This window comes from Copidosoma floridanum, unplaced genomic scaffold (assembly GCF_036245765.1).
Source record: "Copidosoma floridanum isolate Cflo_tuat_1 unplaced genomic scaffold, Cflo_Japanese_pri ptg000009l, whole genome shotgun sequence".
Taxonomy (NCBI): Eukaryota; Metazoa; Arthropoda; class Insecta; order Hymenoptera; family Encyrtidae; genus Copidosoma; species Copidosoma floridanum.
The window spans coordinates 4,894,413-4,919,517 of record NW_028321886.1 but is presented as its reverse complement, the minus strand read 5'-3'; the positions used below and the strand labels follow the sequence as shown (position 1 = coordinate 4,919,517).

General features: G+C 37.4%; 2 protein-coding genes across 8 annotated transcripts in view; one reads left to right on the top strand and one right to left on the bottom strand.

Annotated features, from left to right (window-relative positions):
• Positions 1 to 1,559: 1,559 nt before the first annotated feature.
• LOC106641045 (uncharacterized) lies at positions 1,560 to 6,455 on the bottom strand. 2 transcript variants are annotated; one of them, XM_023392384.2, is made up of 10 exons: positions 6,321 to 6,455; positions 4,803 to 6,242; positions 4,360 to 4,727; positions 3,661 to 4,267; positions 3,152 to 3,582; positions 2,854 to 3,075; positions 2,306 to 2,790; positions 2,116 to 2,230; positions 1,860 to 2,038; positions 1,560 to 1,684 (listed from the first exon to the last, which is right to left on the bottom strand). In XM_023392384.2, exons 1-9 carry the CDS (start codon positions 6,334 to 6,336, stop codon positions 1,883 to 1,885), a joined length of 3,840 nt encoding a protein of 1,279 aa, XP_023248152.2. In that variant the 5' UTR covers positions 6,337 to 6,455; the 3' UTR covers positions 1,560 to 1,684; positions 1,860 to 1,882. The 2 variants fall into 2 exon arrangements, with proteins under 2 accessions (XP_023248152.2, XP_089445489.1); XM_089589363.1 differs by lacking the exon at positions 1,560 to 1,684 and having other exon boundaries at positions 1,822 to 2,038.
• Positions 6,456 to 7,581: 1,126 nt separating this feature from the next.
• RhoGEF2 (Rho guanine nucleotide exchange factor 2) overlaps positions 7,582 to 25,105 on the top strand; it is a 36,159-nt gene continuing 18,635 nt past the window's right edge. Inside the window, exons 1-17 of one of the 6 annotated variants that reach the window (XM_089589686.1) lie at positions 7,692 to 7,712; positions 8,174 to 8,890; positions 9,313 to 9,535; positions 9,767 to 9,816; positions 11,403 to 11,460; positions 12,062 to 12,264; positions 12,353 to 12,556; positions 13,255 to 13,497; positions 14,247 to 14,543; positions 14,631 to 14,765; positions 14,860 to 14,973; positions 15,057 to 15,155; positions 15,235 to 15,327; positions 15,399 to 15,592; positions 15,676 to 15,965; positions 16,046 to 16,213; positions 16,298 to 16,354. In XM_089589686.1, the coding sequence (XP_089445812.1) occupies positions 9,382 to 9,535; positions 9,767 to 9,816; positions 11,403 to 11,460; positions 12,062 to 12,264; positions 12,353 to 12,556; positions 13,255 to 13,497; positions 14,247 to 14,543; positions 14,631 to 14,765; positions 14,860 to 14,973; positions 15,057 to 15,155; positions 15,235 to 15,327; positions 15,399 to 15,592; positions 15,676 to 15,965; positions 16,046 to 16,213; positions 16,298 to 16,354 (2,359 nt within the window). In that variant the 5' untranslated portion in view covers positions 7,692 to 7,712; positions 8,174 to 8,890; positions 9,313 to 9,381. Of the gene's footprint in view, positions 8,891 to 9,312; positions 9,536 to 9,766; positions 9,817 to 11,287; positions 11,330 to 11,402; positions 11,461 to 12,061; positions 12,265 to 12,352; positions 12,557 to 13,254; positions 13,498 to 14,246; positions 14,544 to 14,630; positions 14,766 to 14,859; positions 14,974 to 15,056; positions 15,156 to 15,234; positions 15,328 to 15,398; positions 15,593 to 15,675; positions 15,966 to 16,045; positions 16,214 to 16,297; positions 16,355 to 25,105 lie in introns of those variants that run through there. The other 5 variants (XM_089589687.1, XM_089589689.1, XM_089589691.1 and 2 more) reach the window with 5 other exon arrangements.

Sequence of the window (25,105 nt, the reverse complement as noted above, 5' to 3'; positions counted from 1 at the left end):
CAATGGTGAAATCCCTGCGGTGGTACAAGGAAAAACATAACAATTAAAATAAATAAAAACATTACCGATTGCTCGACGATTCCTTACCGATCATAAATCGGCACCTTTCCGTTACCCTGTCGATTTTTGAGATCGCTACGGCCTTATCATCGTTGCATGAACACCTATACCAAAACACCATACACATTATGCGCGCAAGGTAAACAAAAAAAAAAAATTTCTCGCACCCTCTGATTACAAGTCGGAGTGCGTGGCTCGCGGTCGCGGCCCCGCGTGTTTTATATCCCTTTATTTCTTACTTTTTAATACCACTACTGTCACCACCCTCCCCCTCCCCCCCCACGATCCCTGTGAATATAATTTATTTTTACGGGTTTGCTCGAACAGAGAAAACCTCGGCTATCTCGCGATCCTTTCATCTTCTTCATCTTTTGCGCTTTTGCACGTACAAGTACACGCAACATAGGTATTCAGATTCAGCGTGTACAAGGTGACTGTGGGTCAGCGCTCCATCTCTCGTTCGTATGCTCTTTATCATCGGAAAGTACCAAACTATAAGTATGCCCACGTGTTTTCCCCTCTGCAGTTAACATAGATTTACCGTTTCAAAGCGATTTCTTCGTGACTCGCGGTAAATGGGCCTGCAACAGTCATTGCGACGGTATGATTAACGATTTCTGTGAAAAAAAAAAGAGGATAAACGGTATGTAAGGGCCAAAAATTTCGATCTCAAGTATGGCCCAAAGATCGATGCCGTTGGTCACTTTGAAGGGGCTGTACGTACAGGTAAGTATACGGGATCTTGTCTCTCGTTGGCGCGAGCGACTGACATTAGAGCGGGTCGCGTTCCTCGAAAGACCGCAAGAAACTCAAGCCCATCCTCGACTTGGCACCGCGCGCGGGTATACCCATGCACGTGAATTCTTATCTCTTTTTCCATCTCTCTTTCGTACTTTTTTTTGTCCCCCCCCCCCTCCCACTTCGCTGCTCGGCCCTTCCAGCTCTCCTCTTTATCCTCCTCGTCGGCCTCTTGCCCGATAATTAGTATACCTTCTGCTGAACAAATTTATCTTTGTTTTCAGAAAAGAATGCACAAACTCTCTTGGAAGTAGGCCATATCGGTGGCCCGGGTAAGAATAAAAAAAAGGCACGAGGAAACAAGGGTTAACGATACAAAAACCAATTGACAGTTTGATTTGGACGCGTGACTTTTCACCGGAACTTTATCATTACATCCGTGTAATTTTGTTTTCTTGTATACAATGCACCTAAATTTTACACGAACAGATTACAGACATGTGTGTGTGTGTGTGCATCTCACCGCACAAATGGTGTCGCGGAGGGTACTATACTCTCCTGCGTCATTACGCGGCGCTCCCTTGTCGCTCTTTTTCCTTCTTTCTCGGAGCCCTCGCTCGCTCGTAAAAGACGAAGCCTTGAAAAATCTCCCTCCGTTCAGCAGCAACGGCAGCTTCTTTTCTTGCGTAAAAAAGAAAAAAAGCTCAGCGCGCGCTCGAGTGGTGCGCGCTGCCGAGCGCTCTTTTGAAAGAAAACGGCTACTTCCGACTCACCTCGCTCGTTTATTCACGCGCTTGGCTGTGCGATTGAAGATACAGGACTGCCTTTTGTTGTACGGATTGCGTACGTTTTGTCTGGCTTTAGTACACTCCGTTCGTCCATCTGACTTTAAAGAAAATGAGTAAATGTACTCGCGGGAGGAGTGAATGGGATGTACTTCGGTTTTAAGGGATCGTTCCAATTATGTGCATTAAAACGCAATGATGCAAGGACGTGAATTGTATAAAACTTTTTTTTCTCTTTTATTTTATGTATATGTACAATTTGCCGCAAGTACTTACGAATGGGAAATGCGAGCGAGTATCTAGATTTTTCCGGTGAACTTGTGATATTTCTTGTAGTTGTCGTAAATCGATTTGAAAACTTGTTGCGTTGATACGGGTAGTGTTCGCGACAGAAAACTTATGGCGTATTGATCGCAGTTGCTCAGGAGATGGCAGATCGACGAATCTAGCGAGGCCTACGCGATCGAAACAACAAAATCGATGAATTTTTATTGCAAACTGTAATAAAATGCGAATAAACAGACGTTTATACCTTCAAGTAAGTTGGCAAAACTCCAAAGCGCAATGATACATCGATGAGATCAGCGATCAGATACGAACTTATTCTTGTTACGTGTTTTTTTAATTTTGCAAAAAATGTGCAAAACCTGAAAAATTTGAATTTTCGTTACCGTGACTGATTAAATAAAAAATACATTATCGTCATTGGATGTTGTGCTTACTTTTCGATATCTACTGCCAAAATCCTGAAGGTCTGCTCATCGGAAAAATTTATTTCTTTTCCCACCTGCAATGTTACCTGAACTACTGTGCAAAACAAAGTTGTAAGGGCAAACAATCTGTCCAAGGAAAATTCTGATTTTGATCTCAAGAAATCCAAACAGAGTCCCAGAGCTTCCTGACAAGTATTCAATTTATCTTTACTCGATTTATCCAAACATTGGATCGACATAACGAAAATGAAGTCAATTATATCGTCCGAAAAACGTATCATTATTTTCGACCGCGCAATGGCTCGGCAAATTTTTAACAAATACGTGGGTGATGCTTCGTTCAAGTCTAAACTGAGTAATTCATTGAAATAAGTATTGACGGCTGATTTCAGTGATTTTGAGCGCAACATTTTCACTTCGGCCTTTGAAAGATTATCCCATATCACAGTCACTTTTTCCAGAGTTTCGACATCCCCGCTAATTAATAGGTTTTTCTGTAGGTAGGAAACAATATTTACTCAACAAAAGAATTGACATTAAGTTTTGATGCGACGTACCGTTTGACTGCCAAGACACTTTGAGAAATAGTCGAATTCTTTGTCTTTTAGAGTTCCCAGGAAGTCGAAAAAAATTTTTTCGTTGGGACTTTTTATAAAAGCAACGCACAACTTTTTCAATTCGTCTTCATCAATAACAAAATCCTCTCTGTGTGATAACACAATTAAAGACAATTGCAATATTTCTTGAGCTAACTTATCGTTGCATACATTATCTATTTTCTGTAAAAATTCAAATGTTAATAAAACATTGAAAAAATATTTGGTATGCAACCAATTTTTATTTTTTTATTTTTACCTTAACAACATTTTTAATAACTGATTGCACGAGTTTTTTCAGATTATCTTTGAGCTTTTTCTTCTCTAAAAGTAAAACTTTCAAAGCAATCCTAAGCCCAGCAATTTCATCTGCATCATCAACATTTTCATCAAGTTCTTTTGTAATTTTACTGCTTAACTTCAAGAACAAGTCGTGCAAGGCACTTTTGTGTTCATCTGAGGAAGCTTCACCTTTTACACTGTCAATGCAAACTATAAGCATAGAACTCATTTTTTTAGTACATTCTTTTGTCTTGACGAATTCTTTCCAAAAGTTTAATACTGACAAGCTACTTATTGATAGTTTGACAATTTTAAAGAGAACTAATTCATTGTCTTTAAAATGATGAATGAGAACTGCCGGTTGTGCTACGCAATCTAATATGTTAACGTCATCGTGGCAAAGAAAATCTATTTAAAAAATTCTCATTAAAATTATTAGCAACCATGGATACAATGTATCATAAAAATTTTATAATCTTCACTTACCCAGGTATAAATTGGTGAACAAATCTTTTACATCAAAGCTATATTGTATTTCTTCTTCAAAAGTATATAGTACCATGAATAAAAATGTTTTCACGTCTGTATCAAGGAACGAAAGTGGTAAATTTGATAGAAATACCAAGTTCCTCTTCACCTTATCAATATCCACAGTATCCAAAGACTTGAAATTTTGCTTAGAAAATTCTTTCATTGCTTTTTTAAAAACATTTTTCAGATTAGTGGAATCACCCAGTGATTGCAATACACTGATAAAATCAATCTTTTCCGTGACAGTTTTTGAAGTAGACAAATCCACATCTTCAACAAGATTTATAGTGACTTGAAGAATTAAGGCAGTGGCGAACTTTTTTGTTAATCTGGAAGAATTTTTTTTTAAATGTAAAGTCCAGTGGAGTAATTTCTCCTGTGAATTGCATGCCTCATGAACAAGATGTAGAGTTAGTTCCAGCATTTGTTTTTCATCAAATGATTCAACGATTTCAAAGTGATTTTCCAAAATCAATGACCAAAGTTGTTGTATCATTTTATCTTTGATTGACTCCTGATTGTCTTTATTATAAATCACTATTTCAAAAAATAACAGTTGATTCTAAATTTAAAAAAAATCAAGATTATATTTTATATATTATAAATGTATGTGGTTAAATTATCTTTATTACTACGTAAATTTATAACGCTTACCAATGCCACTTTGCAATCCTGGTTTTTAGATTTTTTAATGATTTGCTGTAGTTCATTGATATTAGCTTCTTGGATGGGAAAAGCTATAGTACCAAAGACATCGTGAGGCAAATAATTGTGTAACAAATCATAAACCTCACACCATGTCTTGATCATGTCTGAAAAAGGTACAAACACTTCTTTGTCAATGTTAGTTTCTATTTCACACAGTTTCTCACCAAACAGGGCAAGAGAATTTCTCAAATCAGAAAAAGTGTTGTAAAATTTAATTTGCCAATCACGTGGCAACGAGCTATCCAAGAAATTGGAAGACTCGAAGAAAGTAATAAACAATTGAGCAACAACTTTTATCATCAAGTACTTTTGAGCTGAAAAAGAAAAACATCTATTAGAATTCGTTTGATTACATTTCGAATGGATTCAAATAACATTATTGTAGCTACCCAACAAAGATGAATCGGAAAGATTATCAACACAATCTGATTTAAAATGATAAATTAATGTGAGAAATATAGCCATAATTTGAGCACTGGTGGTTTTACTTTTTAAGTCTTCACTAAACTCAACTATGAAACTTGTAGGCAACACGAATTTATTTATTAACTGTAATTCTTCCATATCTTGAACCGTATTACTATTAATAGTCAATAAGAATTTCGAAATGAATTTGTGATGCCTTCTTAAGCGCACGCTAGATTTCCATAATTCCTTTATCAAAACTTTTCGCGCGATCTCTTCATTTTCACTTTTCTTTTTTGCAAATAATATTTTTTCCATTATGTTCTGTGTAAGATCTTCAACAATCACAGGGTTGAGTTTTGCCACAATGGTTAATAACTCGTAGTCAAAGCACTTGAGATTTTTTTTCTTAGCAAGAACTTGTTCAATCTGATTTTTTAAGAAAGCTCTCAATGAAACTCCATCGATTTCATTATCAAAATTAAAGGACACATCGATAGAATTTTCAATTAATACAGTGAGAATTTGTTTGGACTGATCTTTTTGCGTGGTGCAGTTTACCAATTTACGTAGTACGGCGTCGATGAGAGAAGAATTCTGATGAAAAATATTAACCACAGATTGAAACAAATAAGTAAATGCAATTTTGACATCTGAAATATTCATTGAGCTAAGTTTACTTTTTAAAGTATCAAAAATAATCTCAAGTTCCAAAATCTTGATGTTTGCTTCATTAGAAGATGTGATATTTTTCAAAGAGCCAAGTAACAATCGTTTAATACACTTTTGAGTCTCCAAAGTTATTTTTGAAGACAATTTTTTTTCTTTCATAATATGTGTAAGCAATGAAACAGGAAATAATAGTTTTTCTGTGAAAATAATCATAAAGTTTTTTTTTTCTGAAAAACTTTGCCTGCAACTTTGAGAAAACGTGCTTACAGCACACTCTGCACACTCCAAAATAACATTAGTTCCAACAAATCTGTCCTCATCGTTAGCTTTTAATGTTCTACCTGCAAACTCAAGTGAGGCTTCTATCAAAGATAAAACTAAATCTTCTCTCGAATAACTCTGTGTAACTGAACTTGAAAAAATACAACTACAGCACTTTAACATCTCCTCCGACACTTGACTGTCAGGATAGTTTTTTAGATTACCAATTAATTTTTCAATCAGCAAAGTTTTCGTAGTCAGAGCTAGTCTAGAAACATATTTTGGATCCAAGGATAAACAACGATGGATTGTCATCCAAACTTCAGTGTCGTTTATCTCGGACGACAGTTCGTTGCACAACCAGCGAAATACGCAGTCCTCTTTCCGAACAATCAGCGTGTCTGGGCTGCACAAAACATTTTCAGCAAGTTTCAAACGTTTGGCGAGAGGCTCGTCATTAATATCACTGCCTTCCAAACGTCGTATTAATCCTGCGTTAGTTAAATAATTTTGAAATTGAAAAATCAACGTATTGAACATGAAAATGTTAATATAAATTTATTACTTACGTGTTGACACAGCCATCGTACTTGAAATTATGTATTTATTACCCCCTTATTTATCGGCTTTTTTAACAATCTCCATACTACAAATTAATCAAATAACAATAAACGCTATAACCTCACTAACAAACATGCTCAAGTATCAAAACTAATCAACTTTAATATCACACACGTGTGTGGCAGAGTGCAAGCGCCATCTAGCGTTGTGATTTTCGGAAACTATTTGTCTAGGGGAATTCATTTTTTGAAAAAACCCTAGATTTTATTGATGTATATATATGTTCACCCTAGGGTTTTCCGCCAGAAGGAAATCACTATACAGAGATCGCACTGTCGGTATTGACTCTGAAACACGGGCCCTGCCGTACCGACGCTTATCTTACCCGTTGAAGGTATCTTCCATGCACATTGTCGGCCGTCGGTACGACAGGATTCTCTTAATCCAATGCTAGATGGCGCTGCGTGTTTTTATAGTGATTTATTATTTCTGGTGGAAACTCCTAGGGTGAACATATATACACCAATAAAATCTAGGGTTTTTTTTCAAAAAATGAATTCCCCTAGACAAATAGTTTCCGAAAATCACAACGCTAGATGGCGCTGACAACAAGAAACTAGAGATTTTTTCTCTTTTAAACAAAACATGCTGAGCTGCGAGGCGGGAGAATTTAAAACCCAAGTCAGCTTTAGTTCTTTACGCGAATTTGTGCGGGAGCAGGTGTGGCGATTTATCGCCAAAATGGCGATTTTTTCATTTTTGCTAGCGATTCAATGCATATGATTGGCGAGTGAAGAGTTTTTAATTTTATTTTATGGCAATTCATTAGCTGAATAAACTGCCTCTTGCAAAATTTGCCAAACTTTTTCTTTACACTGAAGATGCGGGTATTAAGAAAAGTTCCATCGATTGTTATTACTGGCTGAAACATAATTCCACAGCTTTTTACGTATAGACCGTGGTATTATTGATTGGAAAAGCTGTCATTTCTTTCTCTCTGGAGACTCCACAGATTACATTCAGTTCACTCGCTGAGCTGCATATCCGAGACAGACAAGGTCCCTCCCTGTTACAAGGAAAGGAGTCAAAGAAGGGGGAGCAGTGGTGGACCGCATTACCCCCGCACAAGAGCGCACTGAATTGTGTATGCATATACATATATTGGTGTGTCTGTTTTCCTCCTCTTCCTTACCCCACCCATGGAACTCTCTCTTTTTTTTCAATTGCAGTGGCAGTATTGGTATGTGTGTTGTGTGAGTGTATACGCAGACGGCACTGACGGCAGCGACCAGTTTGGGATTTGGAGTTTTGGAGCTATGTACTATGTGAAAAGAATAGTAAGGGAGTAAGGAACCGTAGTGTGGACTGAGTGGATGTGATGTGATTGGGGTGTTAATACAGTATAAGTAGATACATATTTTATACCTACGCGTAATGGTGAAGCCTGTTGACTGAGTTTTCTTACGTGCGACGCCGAAAAGAGGAAGAAGAACGAACGAACGAACAATCATCGAGCATGCTGCAGCAGTGAAAAAGTGATGTGAAGAAGAAACAAACAGTCCTGGGATCAGGGACTCGCGGGAGGTCTACATACCTATACAATAGTCCCGAGTCCCGAGGACTAATTATAATTGTGTTCGAGAATAACGACCCGGACACGGACGTCCACGAGAAAGAGAGGAGGAAGTGGTGGTTCTCGCGAGTATGCCCCGCTAGCTGCTGCTATTGCAGCAAGTGGAGAGTTAGGAGAGACCAGCGGTGGCGGCATAACTCCCGCAGCACACCATCAGGCAGTATTAGGCGGCGGCTGTCTGCCAACAGCAGCAGCAAAAGTGTAGTACCCTATTCGTATATATAATAGCAGAGCAGCGGGCCCAATAAAACACTCATAGGTATATAGGTACCCACGCTGAGCGTACATTATACATACATACATACACATACCGTATGTGTATACGCATCTACTCGCATCAATCGTATGTTGTATACATCCCGACAGCAATAATAATATTTTTTCGGTACGTCCGTACGTGTGGGTATAATATAACGTACGAATGCATCTATCGTCCTCGAAAAAGACGAGCTGGAGCAACGGACGGAAGAGCGTTGTTGTTGTTATCAAGGCATTAGCCCTCCTTTCTATCCTCTTTTAATGGATCATCAACTACGTCACTGCCCTGGCCAAAGTGCCCCTGTGTCCGAGGTGATGGTGGTGATGATGATGATGGCGACGGCGACAACGACGACGATGACGATGACGGTGATATTATGATGATGATGATGCATGGAACTTTTGATATACTTATACTCTTAGACGAAGCTGATTAAAAGAAAGAGACTAACAAGAGAGAGCGAGAGACTGAATTCTTTTTTTTTATACTTCAATAATCCAAGACGAGCGTGCTCAAGTGCCTTTAGGACTTTCTCAGTTTTTTCTATACATTAGTGTGCAAGTGTTTACATATTCGTGTGTTCTGTTTCTACTTCAAGCTAGCTAGGATGTTTTGCGTTGGAACCTGTAAGGATACACCTGGACAAGATGTGGTTTGCAGATAACTGGAAATGATAGTTTTTAAAGGTAAATGAGTATAATTATTACAAATTTGATAAGATGGATAAATACTGTCGTGAGCTTTGTCGTTCTGGCATAGACATTGTTATGGCTTGGCTGGATGTATAATGGAGGTCTAAATGTGTCTCTTGTATTGTCACAAGCATTGTTTAGCTGATATATGTCCACAGATGCATAGAAAGTTAAATTTTGGCCGTTGATAATAATAAGCTTAACCAAGTCTTTGTTACACTTTGATTTTCACGATTAGTCTATATTTAGCAGTCTCCTTTATTCTGTTACATTTGTATCTCTTTCAAATAACACAGACTTGTTCAATTATATGTTACACTTGAAATGTTCATAGTTATTATGTTTCACAAGTTTTAAATGTGTCACAGTAGGTAATTTTAAAGGCCACTAAATTTTGTGCATGTATTATTTTCAAGTTGGTTGTCCAAGCAGACGGTGTTAGGAGCATTACAATTTTATTTGGCTTTCAATAGCCTTTAGAAGGGATGAATGGAACAACAGGCCTGCGTCACAGTGTTGGTGGCAGTGGGATTGGTGAAGCAGTTCCTGTTGCCACAGTGGTTGTCTATAAAGACCAGATGGGATATGGGATGAAAGTTTCAGGAGACAAACCAGTTTATGTTCAGTCTGTCAAAGAAGGTAATATTTTATTTTATGGAGCAAAATATTACATTCACACATCCATACAAGGTTTACGATGAAAGCATTTTTTTAAATGGATTTACAAATGAAATAAATACACTGCTTCCAATAAAATATTTAGCTCAGTGTTGTTTCTTGATGATTGAATTCCAACAAACTGTTGTCCACATAAGTTTTTTTTTTTTTTTTCTGATGCAACCATTCACAAAGTTATTTCGATTTATTTAGGTGGTGCAGCAGAAAGAGCCGGCCTTCATGCAGGTGACAAAATAATCAAGGTAAATTCAATTCAGCACATTTTAGTTGACATTATATAAGGCCTAAAGAATCAAACTTGAGTCATTGTTAATCACTTGCATATGTATGTAGTTCTTGGATGTTTGTGTACACTATATAGATGCTGGTTGTTAATCGGTGCCAAACGTGTTTGAGTGTTAATTATTTTAGAAATGTTCTGTATGTATAAGTGTAAGATTTGATTGCGAATTTCATAAAAAAAAAAAAAAATGTTACAAAAATAAAGACAGTATTTTAAGGATAGTAGAAAGTTTATGGTGATACAACAATAATTTTATTCCAAAAAAATATGATTCACGAATTGAAACGTATACTTGTATACTCAAATTTCAATTGCTGTAAATGTGTGCAATGATTTATATCTGAAGCATTGCACCACTTTTTTTACTGTTCTCTATGGATTTCTTTTTGATATTTGACAATTTTCAAGTGTTTGTATACTTTGTCAACTTTATGCTAAAAAATCCTCATGTTACAGACATTTATATCTTTTTAAAAAAACTTTACTGAGTAAAAAAAATTAGTTCATAGAAAAAAGTAAACGTAATGAAAATACTACTGGTAAGTAAGATTTTGAACAAACTATTAACCGGTTGATAAATAAATCGATCTATCACAAGCAAAAAAACTTCTTATAATTACTTCATATTACACGAATTACCTACCAAATAAAAGGAAGCCCAAGGCATATCTTTACGATTTGTAGAGCTAAACCACTGTATTGAACTCGCTTAATCGCTTGATATTAAACAGTCATCTATATTCGATTAAAAAAAAAAAAATTATAGCTTGAGAGTTGACGAAACATCATCACTGTAGCTGAAACTATAGGCTGCAAATTTAGAAAAAAAGAAAAGTTTTCCGTCCCGAATCTAACATTCTTTCAAAAATATGAGTTCAAAATTGTAGTCCACAAAAAATTCTTGAAGCAATTCAACAAACAAAATACAATTAATTCCCTAAACTCGCAATTTTCATGCATATTGATTGAAACATCGCGATAATACAATAATAAAATGGTCGTATTGGACAATAAAACGAAAGACTTTCCAAAATTCAAGAAATTTTTGTTCACAAATGTCCGAAATATCGTTTGACTAGTCTTTTCTTAAAACATTTAAGACAGAGGTCGAGCTGACGAGACACGAATCAACAAATAAAAAAATTAAATGATGTTCAATTAGGTCTTTCCATATTTCGTATACACTGTCGTATTCGTTTTTTTTTTTTTATTTTTGCCCCCTCCAACCCAGCTAGAGTACCAAGAAAGCTATTGTGTGTACATATATATATATATATATATATATATATATATATATATATATATATATATATATGGGAGCGATGATTCGTTTGTTGACGCACGTCATAACATCATACCAACGCCTGAAATCAGTCGAATAAGTTAGCGCGATATGAAATTTTATCGTGTCTGTTTCAATGAAATAATTTATTATACATTAAACAATTGAAGCCATGATGAATAAAACCAAGGTCTTTTTATTTAAAAATAGACGAAACATTTTTGTGATTCCTAACAAAAACAATTTTCTGTTTTGTTTTACAGGTAGACGGAGTTAATGTAATGCAATCAACACACACCGAAGTTGTGGAGCTCATCAAAGGTAACTAAAGCATCTAACATTTTACCATATAGTGCACACTTTTTTCGATTTTATTGTTCTGTATAGTTACCGTGATGATTGTTCGTTTGGTTTATTGTGATTATCTATCTATTTTAAATGGTACAAATATGACAGTGAAATTCTCGCAACTAGACAATTAAGCTTTGAAAGTCATATTTCTGTCAATATAAATAAAAAAGGATTTACTTTAGATAAAACTTTAATAAACGTGTTGAACTGAGCGCGTGTGTACAGTGTACACTAGCTTACTTATACAAAAACACATGTTTTATGCACTCGAGTGCTTGAGGCATGAAATGATGTAAGCACAGTGTTTATAGCACTGACACCTTCCTAGTACACGTATATCTATACGTGATACATTGTGCCGCTTTTTCGTTAGGTAGCGTCGTTGAACGGATAAACTGACCACGTTTCTTTCTGACTCGAATGTATTTCTGTCGAACCTTGTTAAATAATAATTATAAATAACATTCCCAAATTGGATTAGGCGATAAAAAATGTGGAATTTTAACTGTCATAAAAATTAATTTTAATGACAAATTAATTTTTTTTTTTATTTTTTTTTTTTTTATTTCAGCATCAACACAAGTAGTATTAACAGTGCAACAACAATCGCATCCGACAATGGCAACCGGACTGTCGTCTTCCCACCATCACCGTCCAACGAGCTTATCGACGAGCTCCGTGCTGGTTTCCCCAGTTCAGGGAACGTCGCTTCACCGAGCCTCAACCGCTCCGGCGTCCTGTACGGAAAGAATCACCGGACCGCAGCCAGTCGACGTAAGATAACGTATTTTTATCATCACACGTTTCCGCGATAACATTGTAAATCGATCGAATCATTCAATTAACGAATCGATTCAATTAGAACGAAAAAATGCGTCAGCTGGAGACTCAACGTATTTTCACATTGCAATTGATGTTGGAAAATGAGCAGAGTCACGTTGACAAGTTGCGCAGCGAACTGGCTAAGCAGACGGCTGCTGGCAACGCTAATAGCATTGTCTCGCTGCAGACCGAGCTCGGCAACGCGGAGCGCCGGTGTAACAAGTTGCAAGAGCAACTTGATCAAGTATGAACATCAATTTATGCTTTCTCATTACCCGAGTTTGTGTTAGAGTGTGGTTACAATCTTTTTTATGTAAATATCTATCTGTAAAGACATGTTTGCAGTGATTTTTTTTTTTTTTTCGTGTCCATACATGTACACATATTTTTATTGAAACTGAGCTTATGTCTTATATGAAAAGTGTTTTTCTTGCATCCTTTGGATTTATTCATTCATTTAATTTTGTTCGTTTACTACCAATTTCAATATGAATGGTTAGCCTGCTGATATACATGATTAAATGCAATTATATACAGTACACTCTCCCGTTAAATTTTCATGAAGAATTACCCTATTATTGCTGCTCTTTATTGTTTGGGTACACATACTTTTACGTTTAATGTAACCAGTCACTGTTTAATGCATCCACGTTTGTACTTTAACAAAATTTTAACCATGGAGAGCCTATTGCAATATTTTCAAGAAAATCACAACCAAAGTCTAATGAGAGTTTTTACATTGATAATTCAACTACAATTGATCTGGAAAAATACCTTGAAAACAATTCGGATTTCCCATTTGCGATAATGGCTAAGCCATCATCTAGTCAAAAAAAAAAAAAAATGAAAAAAAAAATGAAAAAAAATAAAAAATAGATAAATAAAATGAACATAAAAATAAATATAAATATCAGGCTCACCGACTTTTGTTGTGTCTTACAGCTTTGTCCATCGGTAACAAATGTCTCCTTACCCCATCAGCACGCACTGTCCTCAGCCTCCTTCAGAGGTGGTAGTAGTGACATACCGCCACCTCTGCCCTCCCGCAAGGGCTTGACTTTGCAGAGCCTGTCTCCGCCACCCCTGCCGCCGCGACCAAATCCTAATTCACAGAGTCCAATAGTAAAGTCAGAGCCAGACAGACACTTAACGCATCCCATCGCCAGCGGTAAAAAGCATAACACTGTAAGTAGAATAGCCGTGTACACGCTCTCTGCCCTTTTTTTTTAAATTTAAGTTACCTAATTCTCAGATACAGTATGCTAAAAAAAATTTTTTTTCTCAAATGCCAATGTAAGGTTTAAACTGTTGGTATTTTTCTAGTATACTGTATCTTTAAAATATAAGTCAACAAAACACGGTACTGGTCAACAACAGATGGGTGTCAATTATTTGACAAACTAGTTGATGTCTATAATGATGAGTTACATTATTTTTTATCATAAAAGATTACATCAAATATCTTTGTTTGACTTTTTGTTGCATGTTTACACATAATTGTATATAATGAATGTATTCAATAATTTGTTCTAACCAGTTGTACATGTAAATTAGTGTTTTGATTGTATGTGATATAACTGCTTAATCTCAAGACGCTTCAATTTTCCTCGTTATTATAAGTTATTTTTTTTACATCAACATTTAATTGTTGTAGTTTACAGCAATGTACAAATTAAACTTTTTTATATTTTTGTAGCAACTTTTTAATTTTATTATTATAATTATTATTATTATTATTATTATTATTATTATTATTACTATTATTATTAGCCTTTTTTCTGTTTATAAATTATATTACGCATATTTTCATGTGAAACATGAGGTTGACTTTTGCTTACGACAAAAAAAAAGTATTACTAAACCAGATAAGAAAAATCGACAAATAATATCTCCAAACACTCATCAATTAACTCGAAACTCTGAATCACTCACAGTTCTCCAGCGCCCACTTGGGCTCATCCAGCGTACTAAGCAAGCACCAACGTACGAAATCGAGTCCCGAGCAGTTGGGCATCATATCTTCAGCCGAAGCTAGCCGACGCTTCATTGCCACGGAGTTGATGAACGAGTTAGCTCAGCAGTCAGTCTCGTTAAATAGGCCTGGCGGCGGTCGCTACAGCGGTATAGATTTAGATGAACCACAGGCAGGACACAGAACACCACCCGGTACACCTCCACCGCCCTACCCAGCTCCCACGTATGGGGATAGCTCCTGTTCGTCTCTCAATGAAGTGAGATAAAGTTTTTGAATAGAGATTATCAATGAACTATACATTAATCAGCAGTAGTTATTGATGAATATTTTTTTACGTGCTTAGAGTGTTATTGATAACTTCAACGCAATATCTTCGCCGAGATCGCAGAGCGTAATAGATGGAGGCAGTCCAGGAATGCCAATGATTCAGCAGCCAATCATATCAATGGAGGACGACGATATGAGCGATCAAGAAGTTGTGAGGGCTTTTTAAATAAATTAATCTACTTTTATTTTATGTCAATTTTTGTATTTCTAGAAGAAAAAAAAAATGCTTATTGTGTTTTACACAGGGGCAGTTGGAAGATCATGGCCCGTTTAAATTGTTATCTAAGCTGTGGCAACATCACGCTCATCTCGCTGTTTTCATGAATTACGTTCTTTCCAATAGCGATCCCTCTAGTCTGGTAATAACACGTACACAATCATTGCATTGGAACAATAACGAATGCTGGATATTTTTAGTAAGCAAATTTTATTTTTATTTCAGTTATTCTACCTCATAACCGATCTTTATAAGAAGGGAAATGCTAAAGAAATGAAAAAATGGGCTTACGAAATTCATTCGACTTTCTTAGTACCTGGAGCTGTAAGTCTTGAAAAAAAATTTAACTCAAATTAAAGAAATTAAAAACTTCCTGTGACTGACATTATTTATTCGCTTGCAGCCTTTGCGTCTTAATAACGTAGATGAAAATATTGCTCGTGAAATCGATAACGTTTTACAAAACGAATCCGACAAAGAAGAAATTTTGCGAAAAGTAAGCAAACTGTCTCATATTCATAAAAAAGCTTCCGTATTGAAATATTCATGCAATGTGTTTTTTGATAGATATTTTGGAAAGCAAGGAGTCGAGCAAAGGAGGAGCTTAACGAACAGTTAGCTGATTTTCAGCAGAAGAGAATAGCTGGGTTGGGTACGCTTTTCGGACCAAGCGATGCTCAACTCGACGAAAGCGCTTGTGATAAAAACGTAGAAACTAAAATCATCGAAACATACCTTTTACCAAAAATGGAAACATATTTGTAAGTTTGATAAACGATTCAGAAGCAATAATGTTTATTTCACTTCTTAGTAAACTCAAGAGAATACTTTGTTTTTGGGACAGGGAGGATATTGAAAAAGAGAACATCGATCAACGCAAATTTTCAATCGCAGCTGGTGTTGCCACGGTGTTAACAAAAGTATTTCAAGTGCGGCTGACATTCGTGGATCGCGTTCCGACATTCGTTGCTAAGGACAAATCGCATATCAAAGCTAGATTATACACTGTTAAGCAGAGAAAGATGTCAGTCAAAGGTCATAATTTCGTCATCATCCAGTACTACACCGTTCAATATTGCAATCACTGCCAGTTCATAATCGGTGGTATCGGCCCTCAAGGTTATCAATGCAGTAGTAAGTATTGTAATACTCGTGAAACACTTTTAATTACAAACGATTTCTAAAAATTTACTAAAAATTCATTATGCTTTTAGATTGTACCCTTAACGTTCATCGTCAGTGTGTTAGAATCGTCGAAGAAAACTGTCCAGGTCCTTTAGTTAAAAAGGATAAAGGTAATGACTGTATCAGTAAACTCATGGAACGTATTCGTCTAGAAAAGAAGCCTCCGTCACACCAGAATCAAAATCAGTTCCATCATGGTAATTTTGTTAAATATCGTGTTTTAAAGTTTTTTTTCAAAAGCATGACCAAAAATTAATGGCTTGATCTTTTCCCAACCATAGTCGAGCGTCAAAAGAGAGCTGACGAAGAGAGCAGTCCTTTGGGTGACGGAGAGAACGGTAAGTGCTTGTATAAATGATTATTAACTTTGTTAATCCATCATATATGTTGACATTTCGAATAATTTTTGGCAAGTGTTTGAGAATAAAACACAATTTTACTTCCAAATATAAATACAACACAACATAAGTACTCGCGCCGTGACGCCTCTGCGAACACGAAGTCTGAAAAATCACGTTGCGTCGATTAAAAAGCCATCGTTATCGATAGCCTAACGAATTAGCGTGACTCAAATAGACCTAGACACTCAAACGAACCAACTTACGTAATGCACCGTCCTCTCTCTTCCAATGCGTGCAGTCGTCATTTCCTCAATAAAAAAAGGCATGATAGTAAAAGAGATCGCGTACGTTAAGAAAAAAAAAAATCGACAAATTGTGCTCGAAAACGAGATGCGCATGATCTGGGAAATCGTTACGCGCGCACGCAAGTATACACAAACGCTTTTTCTTTAGAGTACAGCCACTCAAGGTTGAAGCGTTCGGCAGATAATAGACCACCTATTGACTTGCATACTGCATATAGCTGGCGGTGGTATACTGTGCTTGTGTGCATGACGTGCACCCATCAGCGTCACTAATATTCACACAAACTCGTTAAAAAAGTAATCAGCAATTACAATGGGGAGAGATGGGGATGCGTTTTTTTTATCATACATTTATACTTGACGACCGTACTCTCATTGTCTCCAAAAATAGTTGTACCTACGTGACATCAGAAGAAGAAGCAATGAAATAATTTTCCTTTATGTTTTTTAATGCACACGTTGATAACTCAACCATAACGATACGAAAATTAACTTCTAATGTTTATCAAAGTTCACATAAACTATTGTAACAAAATTTAAAGACTACTCGCCCAAACGATCAAGTATGCGAGGACTCGGCTTCACGTGTAGTCCATGCCTATTTCAAGCAGTGACGGCGAGCAAAGCCGCGGTGGTACCTATACACGTATAAGTTATAACTGTACCCGAGCAGGCTTATCTCTGTACAAACGCGGAGACCATTACACATAATATAATGATGATCTTTTGTGGAACAAGAATCGTAGGGGGTATACTCTACTAAGATTCCAATCCACCGCTCAAGTTTTCAAGAGCACAGTTATTTTATTTCTTCCGAACCCTGATGACCACGAAGAGCAATGCACCTTACTCTCTAGAAAAGGAAGATTGATCGATGTGAAACAACAACACCATCAACTAGATCCTATCACCGACTCCCCTCCGGCAAACTCATTTTTGGCAAAACGCCGAATGATGCGTGTACACCGTACGTGAAACTAAAAACGATTGCTCCCTGCGCGTATATATAATATTATATTCTGTTCAGGCCAGAGATGATCAGGCGCAATGTATACACTCCCTCGCCCAACTATACGTACATTGCATCTACACGCACGTAATTGATAATCACGGAAATCCGCTTATTAGTCCCAAACGGCAAACAAGAGTCGTTGTTATACTCACCCTGGCCCGTTTCGCATAAACAATCGCACTCTCTCTCGTGTCGCGTTACTCTCCTTTCCACTCTGTGCTCATCTACATCCGAAACTTTGATAGATGCAGGATAAGTATAATTACTTACGAGTGGTCTCTGTACGGAGGATCTTCAGAAATCAGAGCTCAAAAATTATATACTTATTCGAGAATAGCTTCCAGATAAGCTGCGTTCGACCGCGTCCGAGTCCCGTTGATGATGAACTTAGAAACCAAAAAAGCTGTGACATTAAAGCACATATATGTATAATGTTACTAAGCAATACAACTATAGGTACACTCAGTCTGACGCAGCCGAAGATTAAAGTTGGACATCGTGTTTTGTTGTTTTAATTTTGAGGCTGAGGTTGAAAGATGTCGTTTTTTTTTGTTGATTACTTCAGCGAGTGGTAGAAATAAACGGCGGAACGCAAGCTCTAATAATAATAATAAAAGTCAATTCGTATGGGACTCGAGAGTCCCAAAGTACGTCTCGAGGAACAAGGAAAAAAGATCAATTAAAAAAAGGCTTGCGAGTCCAAAGTCGTACTAAGAATTGTAGCATCAGCACAAGACGAGAGATACTTATTATGTTACGAGGGCGTTTTACCTTTTAAAAATTATACCCGTACGCAGTGCTCGTGTAAAACCAAAAAATGGCCCTGACATGACATTTGGCTAAAACGGGACAACGCGATGTTCTGATTCTCTCGTGTCTCCGCACAATCAGTCCCAATACTTACTTGATAGGTACCTAATAATGATTAAACAACAAGTGTACTTCCAATTGCCGAATCTCAGCTCAAAATGTCCCGATGTTCCGAGGGAGGCAACGCGATCATCTGCAGTGCACAACGTGTGCACGTACATACCTGTATATACGCGCATAATACATGCCGCTCAGCCGGCAGCAGGCATCGAGCAGCAGCTGCTTACTTATATGCTTGGCACCGACAGCTAGTGCGCTGTTCCTCTTATAGTTCTCATTCCTCTCTTCTCAGTTGACTCAGTAAGGAGCGAAGGCTCGACGAGGAAAGTAATAGTAAAGTACCTCTGTATCTGTACGTCACTGCACGCACACACGCGTGGCCGCCGTTGGATCCTCTATTGTATATATACCTAAAGATACAGACGCGTGCCCTACTGTTTGAGTTTTCCTATTTCTATATACGCGCATATTTCCATTATATACGAGAGAAACAGGACCACCGGCTGCTGCCGTATTATTGAAAGTTGTTGGGACTGCTGGCGGATCGTTCCTTAACCTTTTTGTATTTATCTTTTGGTGGGCGGAGAAAGAGGGGAATCGAGCAAAGCTGAAACTACCCGAGAGAGAGAGAACTGCTGTACGGCATATACCAGCAGCAACGACAGACAGTCGGCCGGTCTTTTTCGAAGTACGAGCAGCAGTGTAGAGCAGCCGCCTCGTCGCTTCTTGTCTATACTTATTCTCTCTTCTCTTCTTTTCACCTTTTATTTGCCCGCCAAGGTATTAACAGTGCCCAACACAGTGCGCGTCTTGTTTCGAATTTGTTTGGAACTTGCCGTATCTCCGTTCGTTGGTTTTATTTTAGTGTTCAAGTGCGTGTTCTGCATATACTTACTTTGTTTTAAACAATTTTTGTCTCAAGTTACAAGAGGATATTATAATTCGAGCTGAAGAGGAGTGATTTACATTTATGAAATCCAAAAGTGAGTTGAACGTTCGTTCCGTTTATCGCGTTGCTGTCTGCTATTATACCTAAACTTACGTATAAGATTGGCGAATTATTGTTGATGATACTTTTGAGAAAAAAGTGTAGATAAGTTCAACAGATTGGCAAAAGAGTGTATAAAATATACGTGAAGAATCAAATTCGAGGTTAATAACCAGAGATCGGCATCTACTACTTTTGAGGTTTTGTTGTTGTTTTTGTTGTGCATGTACGATATATCATCAACATAAATATAATGTTGATATTGGAAAACTAGTTGCCATCAAGAGATTGCAGGAGATACAGCAAAAGGTTGGTTCCAACTTCTTGTGTTGTTTTTTATAAAGGCTGCTGCAATCACTCATACTGCCATTTGTTACAAAGCTTCACACTTTTACGCGTATAGATTATTATATTGTCAAAGTTTTCAGACTTGCTTAATAAAGAGCATGATTTTTCTATTGCTTCATTTTTAAATGTATCTATCTCGTCTGTGATTAATCGCTCTGTAAATAATATATTTCGTAACCACGGATTACTCAGCACTTCTGTTTTAATAAAAGCGAGTTGATCAAAAAGCAAACATATCCCAATGAAATACAGCTTCTTGATAAAAAGTTTATCTTGGCACGTTCTCTCTTTTTTTTTTTTTTTTTTAATCTTCAAACTTTACCACTTGTTATTTTTCATCTTTTAAACGGTCAAAAGAAATTGGTTACCTCGTTACTTCTTTAAAATTCTGAGCAATCATGGTACTTACAAAACTGCGATCATCCGACACAGCTTTTTACTTTGCTTGAAATGTTTTCAAAAATAATTCGCCAACGACTAGTAGTTTGTCTATTCATAAGAAACAAAAATAAATATTGTCAATTATTGTCTCTTCGCTATAAAAACCAAAAGAGAAAGTGAAGAAGAAAAAGGACCAGGGTCAGTATCAAGAATCACATGTGACGAGAGTAGTACAACTACAGTCAAAGACGATAATTAAGAAGGCAAACTGCAACAGCAATATGTTGGAACTGCACTCGCCGATAATAGCGGGTTTGACGGGTCAGCGCCAAATGGACGAAGACAACAACAACGAGGAGGACAACGAGGACGACGAGTCGAGTCGGCCAGCCTCGTCGACTCCGATGATACCGACGACTGCGCGGATCCAGCGCTTTGGACGCAACCGGCAGCCGCAGCGAAAATTCCGGTCCAAGGCAGCCAACAAAACCCATCACCATAGAGCCGCATCCAAAGATGCCAAACGTAGGAATTCCACGATTGCCAGGGTCTGGGACACTTTGGCCACTGTGCGCTGGTCGAACAGCAAGAAAAACGAGACCGTTAATCAGGACACGCTGATCGCCAGGTTGCAGGAACAGCTCAAATGCGCTGCCAGGGCTGGCCTCAGGAACGGCGGAGGTTGTTGTTTGTTTAAAAAAACATTTTTCTCTCCCTCCCTAGAGTTAAAATAATTATATGGTTTCTCCCGGTGTTAATTCATCGCTCGGCATCACCAAAATCGATAAGCATTTTTCGAAGGCGAAACACGAGCGAGCTGACGAATCGTTTTTATTTACTTACCGTTGAAACTCGTTTCGACATCGTTTGTGTATGCGTATTTTATTGAAAAAAAAACACACACACACTCCATCGAAACAAAGTGCTAATTAACTCGAAGCCATGATTTATCGCATAAATCCGTAGGTACAATAATCAGAGTTACGACAAAATGATAATGACTAAGTTATACGCAAAGTCACAAGGCAAACATGAGTCGAGAGAGAAAGAGAGAGAGAGCTCTGCTGAGTAAGTCGCCGAAAATGTCTCGACGTACGAATCTAATCTGCGAATTCGTTGTATCTACATATCGAAGTCACACGCGCGCTCACGTCGTCCACAAGGTAAAAGTTTTCGATTGTACTTCAAAGCAAAATGCCTTACGAATGGACGCGTGTTTCCATCAAATTTCCAAGCCTTTTAAACTTTGATTTTTTTTTTTTTTTTTTCTTAAACATACCACGAGAAAAGAGTTGTAGATAGATAGCAGTACTCAAACTTTTCGAAGAGTGGTGTAACTGCAAAAGCGAGGATCCTGCTTGTTAGTCTTTTTTTTTTTTTTTTTTTTTTTTTTTTTTTCGATGATAAATCACCGATTAATCATAACATTTTCCATCTGAGCGTTAATGAACTCGCGTGGCAGACACTCAGCATGTTATAGATACATGTGCGCGCGTTCCCTTTCCGATTTACTCGGTTTGACCTAGCATTGACACTAAAACGTCAATTCCATACCGATGTTTACATACGCCAGTTTGCGTTACGTATCCATTGTTACGGTTTCAGTCGTTCCTTTCTTTTTATTTTTCTACTAATTTACATGATTTATTGGAACTTACATTTATACCTTATTGAGTAATCAACAGTTTATTTGTTTCAACGAACGATTTCAAGAGAAACAACGCCCAAATCATCAATAACTCGGCTTGATCGTTGGAACCTTTTACACTTTTATCCAATTTTACACTCCAACTCTGTATGTACGAGAAAATATGAAGTTTGAAGCCTTTTTTTCTTGCATCGTTTAGGACTCGTAGGATAACACCGTGCGTTTTTAGCTCTCATATTTCTTGTGTTTTGCTTTTATTCCTCTATACGCTCTATCGCGTCATGATCACTTGTACATAAACATTGCACTCTGCTTGGAACTTTATTCGTGACCCGTGAAACGTGAAATTCATCAATGAGAGGTTTTTTTTAAGCTTTCTAACGAGTCGCAAACAATTCAATGTGTACGGAATAAACGAAAATAAGTGTACGAATTTTTTGACGTAAGCTCAATTTATTATTGTAATCGGTAAATTCGGACTTTGTAATAGAAGGACACGAATTCATACAATTAATTTAAAACGTAAATAGCGTCAGGCATATTTCATTGTTTATTTTGACAATAGCTTGTCTATCATCTTCATATGTCCGGCACCAAGTGATGACCGCGAGGAATTTTTTTTTACTTATAAAATAAGAAAAAAAAAAAAAAAATAAGAAAAGAAAAAAATCTATTGTCAACGAAAGGAGAAAAAAAATGCAATCTCGCGGGTGAATCACCGGGGTGACGTGTATTACTTACACGATACACGTGCATTCGTTGCAGCGTTTCGAGAAGGCGTTGTATTAGGGAAAGAGAAAAAATACGCGTGAACTTGTGTGCGCGCGCGCGACAACATTTATTTAGCAATGTTTGATATTTCAAGAGCCCGTCTGATGCCCATACATGCGGTAAATTGCAATCACGAGTGCTGGGAATTTACATGTATATTTTTATTGTTTCTATCGATTTTTTTTTTTTTTTTTTTTTTTTTTTTTTTTTATCTTCGTGTGTATTCTGTCTGCATCGATGCGGGTGGTGTTTCGAAATGACGATAATGCAATGTAATACGAGCTTAATCGGTATAATATTTACTTTGAGATACTTTTTTTCCACTGATCGATGTCGATCACATCTAATGCAAATCAGTTTTTTTTTCTTTCCATTACGTGCCACAGATACAGAGGTTTTTACGATGGTTTTGCAAACTGTATGAAATTCCGTATACAAGACTCCGATTCACGATTGTCACGCGGCAACTGATACAACCTTGTGTTAAAAAATGAAATTAATTTGCATAATTTGGAGAGACAGGGAGTAGGGAAAATACCGGTTATACTTTTTTTTCGGTAAAGAACCACACAAGCCATATGTATACTTACTCCTCCAAACTGTATAGGAGCCGAGCAAAAATCTCGTGGGACGATCTTTGCGCCGCATTGACGCGGGCATCACCCATTCTTACCTTATTCGTGATGTCTTGTGTTGTATGTAAACATCGTGAGTCCGTGTTGCCGTGTTTCTAAAAATATATATATTTTATATCGTACAAATTTGCGTATCGTCGTGTTGGATGTATACGTACGGTGTACCGATCAACGATTTCCATCTTCTGTGCCAATTAATCGCTGACTTGCTCGAATGCCAAAAAGCACGTATGTATATATGTATGCTAATGCGCACACGCGCTCGTGGGAATTTATTATTTTAGGAGTTCGCGCGCGTGTGTGTAACATGTACACACTTTCAGTCAAAAGTATAGAGAAAGAGTGCCTCCACGCACACGTGTGGCTATATGAATGGTAGTATATTAAAAGATCGGTTTATAGAAAGGTGGGTTGCGAGTAAAGTTGCGTGGCTTCTTGAGTGTTACCGATTTTTAAGGGCAAAACGTGTTGTTCGAATGGAAATCGGTCTTAATTTTCGGAATTTTCGTCAACTCTGTCATTGCTCTAATCTCAGACTTTTTACAAATGTAATCAGACTTGTACAAATACAAATCGACGGAACGATCGGTTAAAGCGTTCATCTCCGATTTAATTTAATTTAAATTATTTTGGTCTCTGAGATTTGTATCTTCAATTATTGATGAGCACTTAACATTTGACATCCCACTTCGAAAAGCTCGAATGTATATACCAACAATACACGAAATCAAAGCACCCGTTAACCTCCACTGTTCAAAAATCACATACAAACTACGAGAACAGAGAGTCAATGTCCTCTTTCTTACAACAGGCTCATTTGAGTTTGAGTCGATGCTCTACTGTTCTTGTGATAGTGCTACTACTGTAACCCAACACTCATACTCACACGTGCCGAAAAGAGAGAGAAAAAAAAAAAAAAAAATCGGCAAATGGTACACCCATACCCACATCTCGTAGTGGTCAGTGTAGTTCGAGGTACGAATAACAAGTGCGCCCGTCACGTAGATCACATGATGTTACAGTGATGTGAACCTGTGGGGAATACACGCATACCGGTATAATATACTTAATTGGCAAGCAAAGGAAGAGGAGCCGGTTTTTGTACTACAAGCTTGTCGTCGTCGTCTTCATCTTCGATATCCCATTTAGGAAGGACGGCGCGTGGCCAAGGCGCCCTTGCGACGTGTTTTTCCGGTTCTTTCTTTAGCACGAACATACTCATACATATACTTACGTCGACGATCGGCGCCTACCGCGGCAATTCCGCTGAATTCGACTTCTTACATGTGCACCTGTTAAGTGCACATTGCCAGTGCGAGTATTTCAAAATCTTACGTAAAGAGAAACCTTGTGATGATTTTTCTTTTTTAAAATAGAATTTTTGTGTTTGTTGGTTTGAATTTGTTTTGACATACTTATTGTACCCATATACATGTTGTCGAGTACTTGCCGCAAAATAATAAATACTTAAATATTCGATGGCAATTTCCGTGACGCTTTCGGAGCGCATGGTCCAAGGGTCCTTTTGTTGTTCATTGCCCTAGTCTATAGTGTTCCGTTTCTCTCTCCAGTACTCGAACAATGTTTTTCCCAACGTAGGTGCGACCAAAATAACCAAATTCGACCCAGACAGAACAACTGGTTCGGGAAAACCCCCCAATTGAATTTACATCCCCCTGGGGTTCCACAACTTGGGTATACATTCAGTCCGAAGGAAAACACGTTGAATGTCACACCGACTATCGCGCGGTTTCTCGCAATAAAATTAAAATATACTTATAAGTCGGCCG

Excerpts from the sequence above, each read along its gene's own strand:
- LOC106641045 (XM_023392384.2), bottom strand. Across the intron at positions 3,076-3,151 it reads TTATTAAAAATGTTGTTAAG|AAAATAGATAATGTATGCAA; the intron begins GTAAAAATAAAA and ends GAATTTTTACAG. Across the intron at positions 2,791-2,853 it reads AGTGTCTTGGCAGTCAAACG|AAAAACCTATTAATTAGCGG; the intron begins GTACGTCGCATC and ends TCCTACCTACAG.